Source organism: Trachymyrmex septentrionalis, unplaced genomic scaffold (genome assembly GCF_001594115.1).
Source record: "Trachymyrmex septentrionalis isolate Tsep2-gDNA-1 unplaced genomic scaffold, Tsep1.0 scaffold112, whole genome shotgun sequence".
Classification (NCBI taxonomy): Eukaryota; Metazoa; Arthropoda; class Insecta; order Hymenoptera; family Formicidae; genus Trachymyrmex; species Trachymyrmex septentrionalis.
In genome coordinates, this window is record NW_017304248.1 from 598334 (window position 1) to 613275 (window position 14942).

At 30.2% G+C, this 14942-nt stretch overlaps 3 protein-coding genes across 4 annotated transcripts in view; 2 read left to right on the plus strand and 1 right to left on the minus strand.

The window, feature by feature from the left end:
* Nucleotides 1-2008, plus strand: part of LOC108751899 (zinc finger protein 37) — a 5452-nt gene extending 3444 nt beyond the window's left edge. The window contains exon 4 of the mRNA XM_018492386.1: nucleotides 46-2008. Within this exon, the coding sequence (XP_018347888.1) occupies nucleotides 46-1436 (1391 nt within the window). The 3' untranslated portion in view covers nucleotides 1437-2008. The remainder of the gene's footprint in view (nucleotides 1-45) is intronic.
* A 2877-nt stretch (nucleotides 2009-4885) lies between these two features.
* On the minus strand, nucleotides 4886-8309 carry LOC108751918 (pre-mRNA-processing factor 19). Its single transcript, XM_018492409.1, has 8 exons — nucleotides 8247-8309; nucleotides 7527-7676; nucleotides 7186-7460; nucleotides 6805-6999; nucleotides 6428-6583; nucleotides 6125-6355; nucleotides 5438-5778; nucleotides 4886-5052 (listed from the first exon to the last, which is right to left on the minus strand). Exons 1-8 carry the CDS (start codon nucleotides 8263-8265, stop codon nucleotides 4908-4910), a joined length of 1512 nt encoding a protein of 503 aa, XP_018347911.1. The 5' UTR covers nucleotides 8266-8309; the 3' UTR covers nucleotides 4886-4907.
* Nucleotides 8310-9128: 819 nt separating this feature from the next.
* LOC108752816 (kinesin-related protein 4) lies at nucleotides 9129-13457 on the plus strand. 2 transcript variants are annotated; one of them, XM_018493927.1, is made up of 4 exons: nucleotides 9129-9218; nucleotides 9306-12906; nucleotides 13013-13154; nucleotides 13300-13457. In XM_018493927.1, exons 2-4 carry the CDS (start codon nucleotides 9317-9319, stop codon nucleotides 13429-13431), a joined length of 3864 nt encoding a protein of 1287 aa, XP_018349429.1. In that variant the 5' UTR covers nucleotides 9129-9218; nucleotides 9306-9316; the 3' UTR covers nucleotides 13432-13457. The 2 variants fall into 2 exon arrangements, with proteins under 2 accessions (XP_018349429.1, XP_018349420.1); XM_018493918.1 differs by lacking the exon at nucleotides 9129-9218 and having other exon boundaries at nucleotides 9300-12906.
* The last annotated feature ends 1485 nt before the right edge of the window (nucleotides 13458-14942 follow it).

The following is a 14942-nucleotide window of genomic DNA, read 5'->3' on the forward strand; positions in this document are numbered from 1 at the left end:
GCAATAATGAAAATACAGAAAAACAATGTACGAAGCAGCAGCAACAACAGGATTCATCGGTGACGATTCAGTTACCGACTACAGCTTTGAATAAATTATTGACGATTGTTTCTAGCTCTCCTGATATCGACGTTTCTGTAAAGGAGACAAGAAATCGGAGTAATGATGCCGAAGATATTAGCTTTACTGTGGAACTGTGTAAGAAACAAAATGATGAGGTATCGACGGTGCGAGCACGGGTTTTCCCTGATCAGGGCTACTGTCTAGTCGATACAGCAATCGTACCTTTGTTGCAAAGCGAAAACAGAACAGAAGTGAACAGTATTGTCAATAGCATTCTTAGCAATACGTCGTCGAAAAACAATAGTCCTGTGGCAAAGTTGAAAGATTTAGCGGAGTTGGAACAGCAATTGGAAGCGACACAGAATCCAGAAGAGCTCTTTAAAATTGATGGCGAGGAGATTAAGGTAGATGATAATGTGGAGCACGTGGTAAATGGAACACAGAATGGTTATGCATGCAAACTCTGTCGAAAATTCTATGAACGCCGAGATAAGTGTACAGTTCATGTGAAGACACACCTCGGTATCAAGCAATATACATGCGTCGTCTGCAACGCCAAATTTGTTTGCAAATCTGATGTGATGAAGCACATTCGATGCTCGCATACTAATCCCAGACCCATACAATGTCCCAAATGTCCTAAACGATTCAAATCCAAATTTTATCTAGCTGAACATGACAATGTTCATAAGGGTATACGACCATACAGTTGTACAGACTGTGAACAGAGTTATCATCACAAGGTTTCATTACAGATCCATATGAAGTCGCATTTACCACCTCAAAATCTAGCCTGCGAATATTGTGGCAAAGTCTTCCCGTTTCGCACGCGATTACTCGGTCATATCGCAAGTGTTCATATGAAAAAACGACGTAATTTTCGTTGTCGCTTTTGTTATAATCTTTACTCGAGTCTATCGGTGCTAAACGAACATATCAAAACTCGCCATGCGACCACATATACGTGTGAGACATGTGGTAAGACTTTTAAAGTTGCTTCCAAGTATAAAGCGCATGTACTGCAGCACTCCAACCCTAAGCCGTTTGTGTGCAATGTTTGCAATAATCGTTATGCTTCTAAAGCGTTTCTCAATGAGCATTTGTTAAAGCATGAGGGTTTACGTAAACACATATGCCAAGAATGCGGCGCGAGTTTTGCACAAGCGAGTCATTTGGCTGCTCATCGTCATGTACATGGAGAAAAGACGCACGCGTGTCCGGAATGCGGTAAAAAATTTAATCGTCGTGACAATATGAAAGTGCATCGTAAACGGCATTTCGATGAGAAAAAGACTAGCATAGCTAGCAAACAGAAAGTTACATCCAACAATAATAACGTAACTGCTCTTACTACATCTGTTAACGAGAAGTAATAACGAAATTCATAATAAATAATCACTGGAGAGGAGAAAAGACTATAGAGATCTGTACAAATCTCTTAATAGACTGCACCAGAGTTCGCGATGAATTGAAGATATTGAAATTGAATACTTAATAAGAGTATTTCGAAGTTGCTCAAAGATGATAGTTTTTTGCTTATACACAATTGGTGCTTCAATGAATTCCCAATGTCATTCCTGCTCTTATTTTAGCAGTACAACTGAACTCTATCTCCCTCACCTATTCTTAACTCGTCGGGACCAAATCTTTCTATTCTTAAGTCAGTATTCATAGTCTTATTTCAAGATCATCTTAAATAATATCTTAAGATGTTAACATAGCCTGTGATTGATTTATGACATCTCAAGCTCAATAATGCACTTAAGATAGTCTTAAATAGAGTATAAGAAAATCGACTATGAATACTGACTTTAATCTTTTCCTTCGATCCCATTCTTACTTTAATAATACATACAGAATGAAAATGTTGATCACGCCAGAGACAAGTAATGACAAATGATACTTTTATCATCTATTTTCTTATTCTATAATTATATAGGGTGTCTCCGAACGTTTTATTTTCTTTTACTTTTAGGTAAAACCATAAAAGCATAAATATGAAGACTTAAAAAAATATTTTAAAAAGTAAATTTAAAGTATTCCCTGATATTTGTAAAAATGGACACAGACTTTTTAAGGGAGTATTTTTCAACCCATGTTTATAGGAAATTTTTTGTTCAAAATCCAATTTCCTATGAAATCTCAAAACGTTCGGAGACATTTTGTATATCTAGTATATAATATGTAAATTAGTGAATAAATAAGGAAAACATGTTAAAGATAAAGATTCGGATCTCTTCAAGAATGAGTTTTTCAAATTAAAACGTACAAAATATTTTGGAATGTCAATTTCAAGTGAAAAATATTACATGCCATCTTACATGACAAAATTTCTTTTACTTGAAGAATTGTGATTCTGAATATTTATTTGCCACATTGTGCTAAAATTGTAAAATTAATTAAAAACTAAAAAATACGTATATGTGACAACGTGCCTTAAGAAGTCAAGAATACAGAGGTGTTAAGAGAATAGAATGATTATTACAATAATGAATTTTTTTCCTAAAAAATTTTAGTATTATTTTTGACAGAGGTTACATTAATTTTCTGATAATGAATTATCTTCAGAATTATTGCAAAATTTTGTCTTTTTTTATATTTGAATAATTGAGATTGTCAAGTTTAGGAACATTACAATACCTTAATCTTCCCATTCGATCGTTTATATATAGTGAGTATTAATCTGTCATTTACTGAAAACGTGATGTATCTTAGTCTGTAATAATGCGCGCCTTTTTTAAATTTTTCAAGAGTAGTAAGTTTCCGGGAGATGTTTATCATATTTTGTAATATAGACAATACATTCAGCGAATTATGCCAAAAGTATGATTTCTCGAATAATTGCATAGTTTTATTATAAATTTTATAATTCAATACGTATGTGTGCGTGCGTGCTAGTATGCATGTATGCGTGACATTAGAAATAGGGCTTCCAAAATCAATATTCTATAATGTATAACAAGAGTAACGATATTTTCTATACGTCTTTACACGTATCTTATTCATAGAAAAGTTGTAACAGTTACAACGACGTTCAATCTCTTTTGGAGTACGTTTTACAGTAATTGTTATTACACCGTGCGACAGCATTTTTTATACACGAAAAAAATCGATATGTGCATGAAAATAAAGATTAAAACGAGATCAAGTTATTTGTGTTTTTTACACATTCGAAGTTTAAAGATTATTTTGACCGTAGTGCAAGTTTGCGGTAATCTAAAAATTGTGAAAATTTTTGTAAAATTTTGTGTAAAATTTATCGCTGAATTCGAAAATGATAAAATTAAAAAAGCGATTAAAATACATAGCATTATATAATAGCATTATAGCATTTTATTTTTCACCATTTTGTTCTTCAATTGCTATAATTTTGTTATTTTTATATTTAGTGACAAATTATACATAGAAATACATAATTTTCAGATAATTGCAAAAATTCATCTTGCACTACAGTCGAAATGATCTTTAAACTTCGAATGTGCAAATAATTTGATTTTTCACGAAATGACGATTTTTCGTTGTGTCAAAAATAAAAAAAAGAATTGCTTGTGTTATACGGTTACGTAATTATATTAAAACTAGAAAAATTATTAGATATTTAAAGTATTATGTAATTTATAAAATGTGTGAATGTATTTTATTTGTATACTGATACAAAACTGTACGAAAAAGATAGCAAGCAAGTGCCTTGATTCAAGTCTTCGATGTCATGAAATAATCTACAAAGACAAAATGGTTGCGATTGATAGTAGACTATATATATGTATACATATATAAGTATTATGAACTGTTTTTAAGTAGAGTTAATGGCAGTAGTAAGAACAGATATTTTAAGTTATGAGCTGTCAAAAACCATGATTTTCACTGTTAAGATTATGAACTATTGTATAATTAGAATACTCATAAAATATCATGTGAGTTAGTATGTATAATAATTGCCTATATAAAAAATTTTTCTATAGTTTTACAAAGCAATCAACAGTATGAGCTATTTTGTACGTATATACATAATTAAAAAATAACATGTAATCAGAAGCTAATACTCTTTTCTTTGTTCATTAAAGACGTACATGTGTTTATTACACTTAACAGATAAGTGATTTTACACACACATGTGCGCGCGCGCGTATTTGTATATTTATATAGAATTTTTACGATAAAAAACTTGTTTAATGGGATTCCACCACGTTGCCTTAATAAAGGTTTAATACTTTTGGGACATTTGTGATTTTGTTTAATTTATTCAACATTCAAGTTTCTTAAAGTTACATATTGATATTTTTTAAATGTAATTCTGTTTAATATACTGTTTTGTTTAATTTACTGTTAATAACGGTGGGTTACTAGACCTTTTTTACATTTATAGAATTTTACTTAAAAAAGAAATATATAGAAAATAACGCTTTAGATGTTATATAAAATATTTATTTTCTATAAGATGTACGTATGTGATTTAATGATTAAAAATCAAAGTAGTTGTAGTTTTTACAACCCTACTTGCCATTTATTTGCACATAAAGATAATATACTTTTTGTAAAAATTTATAGCTTAGCTGAAAAATCCTACAATTCACATTTGAAAGAAAAAAGCAAATTCCTAACAAATCCTAATTCCTAATTGACATAAGATTCACTTTTGAAGATTACGTTGTCCAAAATGCAAAGATTAAATAGATCTTACAATATTACGAACTTACTATGTTCATTATTTATTATTTATTCTAAACTTTTTATTTAATAAGAAACATTTTTAAAAAGTTAAGTCAATATTTATCGAATCGATTAAACATTTACAAAGTAATCTTCTAATCCAATTAAAAATAATAGTCAGTATATTTCTATTTTTATGATAATCCGTACAGTTTTAATGTTCTATCCATACTAGTAGACGCGATATATTGTGCATGCTTTCCGAAACGAACGCCAGTGGCAGCGGCTGTGTGATCATTTAGGACTTTCAATTCCTGCCATTGCTTACAGAGATATACCCTAAAACAATACACAACATGTATAATATAATCTTAAATTAAGTTATATTATACAATGTTAATACATCTTCATGATAAATTTAAATTATTAAAACAATAATAAATTAAAATATTATTAAAATATGTGATACTGCAATTGAGACAAGATTTTTAAAGACAGTTTTGTTTAATATAAGACTTTTATTAATAGGAATTTACTAATTAGTATATGATTAATTCTTTATATTAGTTATTAATATCAACACTTTCGAACTTCTTTAACTAATAATCATCAAGGACTAATAAACTCGATAAGATATAAGATATAACCTCGACTTCGCCCTTTCATTTTATTTGATTTATTCATATAGCAATCTAGTTTAATTTATTATTGTTTAACATTTTACCTGACATCCGTTCCTGCCACAGCCAAATAAGTTCCACTTTGATCAAAGCAAATATCCTTCACTTCATAAGATTCCTCCAACTGTAATGTCTTGAAGTTCTTCAATTTACGCAAGTCCCAAAGCTTGACGCATGAATCTTCCGCAGCTGTTGCCAAGTAATATCCATTCTCGGAAAAACTAATCGCTGTGATTGGACCAGTGTGTCCCGGAAAGTTTGCTACATTAGATTGTTCTTTTAAATCCCAGATTTTCACCACAGAATCCGCTGTGCCAGTGCCGAAAATCAAACCATCAGGATGGAATTGTGCAGTTGTCAACGGTTGTCCTGCTTGCCCTGCAATCTTTAAACAATCAAGCATGATATGTGTATGAAAAAGAGACTGGAAGAGAGAGAGAAAAAGAAAAGAGATAATGCACTTTTTCTAAAAAAAAAAAAAAAAATGAATTAGGCCAAGATCACATTTAAAAAAAAAACGCGCCTAGTACTCTGCCTCTGAGGTGTGGAAAAGAGTGCATTACCTCTTAGAAGTATAATTCTTCAAATTTCGAAGTCACACATGGAAACAGTTGCTTCTACGAAAAAAATTCATATGATGATAAATTTATATAATATAGTATGATAAAAATAGGACTTTTTTTTATCATACCATAACTCTAATTAAACATAATGATTAATTAAAAACATACTTTAGTTAATAATCTGCCAGTACGTATATCTGAAAAGGCCCAATGTTGATCTAGAGAGGAACTCAGTAGATAATCGCCAGTTGGATGTAGAGACAATCCAGTCACAGGTGCATCGTGAGCTTTCAATAATAATGTTGTTTGACTGGTAGCAACGTTCCACACACGAATTGTAGTATCGGGTGACGCAGTCATCACTACATCCTCCTCTGGATGGTAAATAACTCGTGTAACCTAAAAGGATAATTAAAAAAATTAGTATGTGTTAAAGAAGTAATAAAACGACAATTTAAATTAATTGCGCACTTTTTTTGTGTGTCCTTTAAGGATTGCCACTACTTGCTCAGTATCCTTGTTAAAAACAGTGGCATTCTTGTCAGCACCACCTGTTAAAATCTTGCTAGTATCTGCATTGTGAATATCAAGTGCCAGAATTCCAGGTACACTGGCAGAGTGAAGTCCCTAAAATTAACATAATTATTTTTAACATTAATAATAATTAACTCATGTTTTTTTATTTCTTAAAAATCTTTAGAATTAGATAATAATTGTTATTATATATTATACCATTAGATTTCTACTTTAATGCAGCTCTGACTTTATTTAAAACTATATATTTATAAAAATCTTTAATAGTGATACAGTAAATTTTGAAAATTTTATAAAACTTAACAAAAGCTTACAGGATGTGATGCGAGAGTTTGGAATGACCGGATACTGTCCTGAGGCATAAGGTCTTCTGGTACTGACCGTCCACGCCTTTTTCGCTCTTGAGTAAGAACAGTTGCTCGCTCTTGAAGTTTCTGTATCACATCTTCAGTGATACCAGCTTGTTCCATTGGTTGTGTTGCTGTGCCACCAGCTTCTACTGCTACAGCCTAAGGAAGAAAATATAACTTATTAAGAATTATAAACATATTTACAATTTATAATATACATAAAATAGAAAACATATATATTTGTATATATATATATATAATAAAACTTATATAACTTTGTAAATTAAGATATTATTAAATATTTATAATTTAAAGAAATTCAAGAGTAATCAGATAATAACATACTGGCTGTGGGATTGTAGCCTGAACAATTCCAGCTTGTGGTTTGAGAGTAGCAAGAGCCTCTCTAGCAGCAGTAACTTCCTTAGTCAATCTAGCAATCACACGGCAAGCTGCGTCATGTTGATATAAAGCGTGAGACAGCTCCTGTCTTGCAGTCTGGAGTTGCTGTCGTAATGTAAATGAATGCAACATAACAGCATCCCATTCATCTTGCATAATTTTTAATATTGCTGGAATAGATGTTGCACTAGGTGGTTTGGGCTTGACAATTGGAGTTGCTATAACAGGAAAGATTATAAATTAAATAAAAATAATTATGTAAAAAAATATGAGTTTAAAAATACCTTTGATATCAATAAGTTGTTCAATGGCAAGTTCTTTGCCATTAATAGGATCTACTCCATTTTCAGTGACATATTTTTCTATGAGACGTCTCTCAAATATTGAGCCAGAGACAGGAGATATTACTGGATGCTCTGGTACTTCATTAGAAACTGAAAATTATAAAAATTTATAACAATTTTTATTTACATCTTGAAATTTTATATTAAAATTTAAATATATAAATTTTTTAAATAAATATTAACTAATTGAATTCATAAATTATATACATAATACATTTATTAATGTATACAAATATTATAAATAAGCACTTACAATTATATAATCTACAAGATAATAAATGTAATTGTGCCTTTGTAAAATTTTCTTTTTATTAACAAATCATCCATCTTATTATTATCCATATTATAGGACTAAATCATTAGAATATTCTAAAGCTGCGTTCCGTTGCACGCATAATGTGCACATGATATCATTTTATCTTTCTTTAATACTCTGCGAACAAGGATAAAATGATACTTCATGCTTCATGCGCGTTATATGTGCAACGGAGACTAGGTTATGTTTGCTAACTGTGCCGGTATGAAATTTCTTATTTCTTCAACAACGTAATTTTGTGTTAAGTATCGTCGTGTAAACTTATATGTAAATGTAAGCATCACATACGGATAGTCAAAATAAAAAATAACTCATTCATGATTTATGTTCCCACAAATACTTACTTGCACAAGATAGCGCCATTTTCTCGATTAAAGTATGGGTGCATTTCCATTGAGAGTGCGTCACGCGTCGCGTCACGAAAGAAAAAGAGAAAGAGAGAGAAAGAGAGAGAGAGAGAGAGAGAGAGAGAGAGGTTATGATTATTTATGAGATGAGATGTTTTGATTGGTTAACTTTTGATACGATGCGACGCGTGACGCGCTCAGTGAAAACGGACTGAATTAGACCGATTTATTTAGTATTTACATTCAATATATATACATACACATGTATATATATATATATATATATATATAGGTATATGTGTGTGTGTATATATATATATTATATTTATTTAATATTAGGCTCTACATATAATGGAAGAAATATTAAAAACAGGAATAAATAAATAATTAGAGATATTAAATGTTGCAAATAGAGGTTAAACATAACTTACAGTTGATACAAATAAGATATTTACATATTTCATTTCTTATTTGTATTGTATGTAAAGCCCTGCGCACAACGGAGAAAAAATGTTAGGAATAAATATTAAGATTTTAACTTATTAGGAACCATGTAGTCTGATATAACTAATATGTCTGATAGATTGAAATCTTAACATATATTCTTATTTCTAATATTTCTTCTTTTGTGTGCAGCTCTATGTGTACGCGCTTAATCTCTAAATTTTGTTATTTTTCTAATATTTAATATTTAATCTTGTTTCTGATATTTTTTCTATTGTGTACAGGGCCTTAGGATTTTAAATATAAAATCAAACTTTAGCAAGGACATATTTATAAATGCCACTTACAAATTATATTTATATTTCATTATATTTTTTCAGAGTATCTGGATCAAATTTTTTTTCGTGATTCTCAAATGCAGTTTATCTTATTTGAGCTTTAAATATATTTATATGTGTACTAAATTATGCTTCATTTGATATTGCATTTTTCAATGCTTTAAAAAGGCATTATATAATTTTTCAAGTAAGCTATTTTTATTTGTATTATATGCATCGAAAATTACTGGTAGAAGTTAAAAAAAAAAATTTTTTCAAGTTTTAATTATTTTAGATATAAATATCATGGATGTAGAAGCGTCTATAGCTGAGCGCTTGCAGAAATTAAAGCAATGGCAAATAGAACAACAGGAAAGATTATTGAAGCAACAACGAATGCAAAGGGAGACTTTAAGTCATGAACAAGATCGTATTTACAAAGCACTTGGTTTGCCAACACACTTTGATATTATTGAAAATACGGAGGACACGTGTGTTATGCAGGAGAATGAGATGGATGTAAAAGAAACAACACCTGATAATGCTTTAAAGCTTCAATACAGTGTGAAAAATTCAGATGGCATATTAAAAATAATTGATAAAAGAATATCAGCAAATGCTATTCCAGCATATAAAGATTATAATCAGGAGCAAAGTAACGATTCATCAGATTACATTTCTACAGTTACTGATAAAAATAAAAGTTCTATGAAAGATTACAGTTCTGGTATATTGTCACAGAAAAAAGAATTAAGTGATTCATTAATAGAAGGTATAAAACCACTCTCATTGAATGATGTTTCAGATAATTATGTCTCAATTGATGATGATGTAAAGTCACTCTCATTGAATGAGGTTTCAAATAATTGTATCTCAATTGATGATATACCTCTTCCTTCAGCGAAAAAAGATTTTCAAACAATACTAGAAGAAAAATTACGGAAAGAATCAGAAATTATGTCAAAAGCGCACATAGATACGAAGATTAAGACAAAGAAACCATTTTTAAAGAAAGGTCAAGGACTGTCAAGATTTAAAATGTCTGCAAATTTACGTCCTCCAATTGCAGTTATGAAACGTTATAACACGCCTTTATCTTCTAATACACAACATGTTGATAGAAGTAATAAGTGCAAGAGCTCTGTTGCACGTAGACATGTATCTCCAAAAATTCTGGATAATATTTCTGTTGCAAATGGAAAGCGACAATTAAGCTTGTTTAAAACTGTTCCATTACCGAAGAAAATTTTTAATAAATCTATTATTCCTACTAACCAAGTCACACGTAACGTTACTTCTAATGAATCAAAACATTTATCAGAAACTAATATATCAGACTGTGATTCAAAAGCAGAGAGAGAATTAGAGGAGGTAAGAATATTTGAACTCTTGGAAGAAAAGGCGGAAAATTCTAGTTTTTGTTCAACCTCAAGTACAGTACTTGCATTCTTGCAGCAGTCTACACCATTTAAAATAAAGAATAAATTAAGTCAAACAAGCGGGAACAGCATTGTAGCAAGTAAAAAACAGCAAAGTGGAGAAACAAGCGATATGATTGAGCCAATGATTCAACAAGTTGCACACACGGGAAATTTAAAATCAGATGTACAGTGCCAGGTTGAGCAGTTTGAATTTCATAAACATTCTCGTACTAACGTCGCCACTATTAATCCCTACGGGGATATAAATATTGATAATATCTCAGAAAAGACACAGAACTGTTTTATACCTGCTAATCAAGTGTTGCAAAGCAATGAAGCGTACACAGACCATTCAAAAAATCACAATACATCTATTACCACAGTATTGTCGAATAGTGATGAAGAGAGAGACATTTCTATGAGAAATGAACGTAAATTAACATATGAAAATGAAACGGATGTCAGTCATCATGTTAGATTTTCAGAATATAATGAGTATAGAACCATAGATTCAACCGATGTATCTGATATAGCAAGTAATTCTTCTTTAAATGATTATCTTGAACAACAGAATTGGAATGATTGTTCCACTGATACGTTAGAATCATTCAATATAAAAAAGAAACTGCTATTTAATTATGAGGAACAAATTCATAATTCCCCTCTAAACATTATCAGCAATAAAAAAACAGTCGACACTCCAAGACAATCGTCTTTGCAGCAAGACGTAATAGGATATAACAAAAAAGATTCATATAATCGTTTGATGAAAACTATACATGTTCTCGAAGAAGAAAATGCTTTAAATTATAATGATGAAACATCCAACAAAGATACATGCTATGACGAATGTACTCCAATAATTGAAGAAATTGTTCAAACGTCTGACGAAGAGCGATCTATTTCATCGTTATCGTCATCATCATTATCATCTGACACTCGAGAGTTACGTTCACATAAAAGGAAAGAATATATGTTGAAAAGCGAGCCGGAAAAAATAACGGAAGAGATAGCGAAAATATGTTCGAATGTGAGAGAGGTTGATCGTTATTTATCTGAGGAACGTGTTAATCAAATGAATACTTCCGAAACAGACCTTTTAAAAAATCGTTTATTAGAACTTGAAAAAGAAATAGATATATTTCGAAAGGAAAGTTCAGCTTTGTTGTTTCAACGCCGAAAATTACAAGAAGAGGAGATAATTCGATGTAAACAATATGCAGAGAAGGAAAAGGATTTTGAGGAAAATAGAAGAAGAATAGAAAACCAATTACAAGAAGAGAAAAAGAGAATAGCGCGTGAGAAGATAGCAATGGAAAATAGAATTCGCGATGCTCAAGAGAAGGCAAAGCAAAGTAAAATGGAAAGACAAAAGGCGCAAAATCTGCAAGAGCAATTAGAACAATTGAGAGATGAATTGAATATCAAAGAAAGCAGATGGAATGCTGCTGAGTCAAGGTACAAAAGCGAGCTTCGTGTGTTACGAGTAGAAATATCAAAGTTGAAACAAGAAGTCGCGAATCTACAAAATATTAAAAGAACAAACATCAGAAATCTTAGGAGGAACACAGGGCAAGTAATTACGAAAGCTATCAATCAAATTAACAAACGCGTTGTTGTGACTTCATCCAATGAGACTTCAACGAAGATGCGTCACGATTCATCGAATACTTCATCAGATACTTCCACCCCTGACAATGATGATCAAAATGAAGACAAAACTAGAAATGAGTCGATTACGAAACCAATTGAAGTAAATGATTTTGAACAAATAACGAGTGATGCACTTATAAATAAGGAAAAGTATAAACAAGTTGAAATTGAATCACAGCCTAAATGCAATCAAAAATTCATAGAAGAAAACATTGCGGTAAAAAAACGATATTTATACGAAAATTTATTAAAAGACGCAACATCGGACTTAATAGAAAATCAAAATCCATTTCATACAAACCAGGATGTATTGAGTGATTCCCAGCCAGTAGTTACACAAATACAGAATCTGAGTGCAAAAGGCAGTGGTAAATCCTATTCGAGTTCTACAAACAAAAACCTTAGACATACAACAGCCGATGTTGCAAATGATATAGAGTATTATACTAACAAATCTCGTGAATTAAATCAGGATTCAGTTGAAAATGACGTAAGAATAGAAAAAGAAATAAGGAAAGATCGAACATTGTTACTTGAGAAGAATTTAAGTTCTACATTGCCTTCCGCTTCTCAAAATCAGATTGGTAAGACCAGTATGGACGCTGTAAAACAAATTCAGTTTCCTGATGGACGCATAGAATATTGGTATCCAAATGGTAATGTCAAAAAAATTTTTCCCGACCAAGAAGTTACAAAAATGATCTATTACAATGGAGATGTTCGTGAAATTGATAAAAATAAGAGAATAAAATATTTTTATGCCACAACTCGAACGTGGCATACAACGACTTCCGATGGCTTAGAGATTTTAGAATTTCCTGAGTATGTTTATTTTATTATTTTATTACGTTCGCTTGTTCCAATTTGTGCTGTTTTGTTTTATTCTCTAAATAATGCATTAATAAATAAAAATTATATTTGTACATAGTGGTCAAGTGGAAAAGCGTATGACCGATGGTACTGTCGAAGTGTTATTTCCAGACGGAACAGTAGCGCAAACTTTTGTTAATGGCGACAAGATTTTAATTTTACCAAATGGACAAAAAGAAATTCATACAAAAGCACATAAGGTGAATGAGTGTTTCAACTTTTTATTTTGTATTTTAAATACATTGTTCCCATTCGCATATTTTGCTTTTTTTTTATAGAAATAGAATTGTATAAACGTGCAAATTTGAATTAATCTATTAATAAATATTTGTTTAAATATTTCAGAGACGAGAATATCCTGATGGTACTATAAAGCTAGTTTATGCGGATGGTACTCAAGAAACACGTTATTCTAGTGGAAGAAAACGGTTAAAAGATAAAGATGGTAATCTTTTGATGGATTCATACGATGTATAAATTTTTTCTATCAAGGATTCTTTGTAATGAAATTCAGTAAAAATGAATTTAAAAAAATAATATATATATATATATGTACATGAAATGTGAATGTTATAATTAATTACATAATTGATATATTGCAAATTAAAATATATTATATAATTATTATTAGAATTTGAAACTCAATGCTAATTTTTTTTCGTTACAATAAGTGAATAAAGACTGGAAATTTTATATACAGGGTGTTCTATTTATTATTGCGACGAAACAATATGCATTGAAATACTTTGTTCCTTAGTGAAAATGTAAAGAATACACATACCAGTTTAAATGCTTTTACGTACGACAAAAAGACACAAATGAAATAGCAGCTTTAATTTGTAAAGATTTGCTTCATGCTGAAAAGTAAAAAATTACTAAGAAATGATAGTATAGATGCAATCAAAAAGTCTATTCTTTATTCCTCCATTGTTTAAACTGCACACGTTGCAATAAGTTAAGGTGAAACTAATATACGTTTGTAATTTTGTCTTTAATTTATTGCTGCACTGGGATGCATTCCAAAACTCGACTGTCAATTACGAGCAGATTACGAGTATCTTTTATCTTTGTTCAGCATTCGGTGAACATCAAGGTAAAATAATATTCGGGTTGACAAAATCGAAATTTGGAACGTACTCCTGTGTGCACGAGTTCAGACAGTGCAGGAATAAAGATCCAAAGTTGAATTCGTCTTTAAAATAATTAAAAGTACAATTAAAATAGTATATTAAAAGGCGTAGAATTATTTCGCATAACCGTTAGCATAAATATGAATGTAATATTTAAGATTTTCGTACAGCAGCGAATACAGTATAATAAAAGAATTTTGTACATATTCCTGTATATTATAGTTGCACTATATTCGCAACTGTACGAAATTTTCGAAATATCACATTAATATTACACTCAGGTAATCAGATTCAATCGGATTCAACCAGGTAAATTAGGATTTTCCTGGTTAAAAAGTAGTAGATTTTAATTTCGGCGATTTTTCAGTATTTTTACTGAAAAATTTACCTTCAAAAATTTCAATAAAATTTTTCCATCAAGGAAGAAAGTTAATTGCATAAAAAAATCAATAAAAAAACTGTTTAAATATGTTAAATAATAAAAAAATATAAATATAATTGAAAAAATATTCAAAAATATACATATAAATGTTTCATAGCCTTGTTCTCTCATGATTTTTCAAAGCAATTTTTTTTTAAAGTACAAAAAGTATGTTGCGTCTAAAAAGTTAATCATTTAGTGAAAGTAGTATAAATGGAACTTTATTATCTATATATATATATTTTATAAAATATTTTTTGCATACGATAAGAGTCAAAAGACAAAAAAGTATCGTTATTCAACAAATAATTGTATATCAAGTTACATTATTAATCAAATATAATATGTTAAATATTTTGTAGTTTACTAACGTGATAAAACTTCATGCAGTGTATCATATTAACGTACTAAACATCAGGAAATGAAATTACTCTATA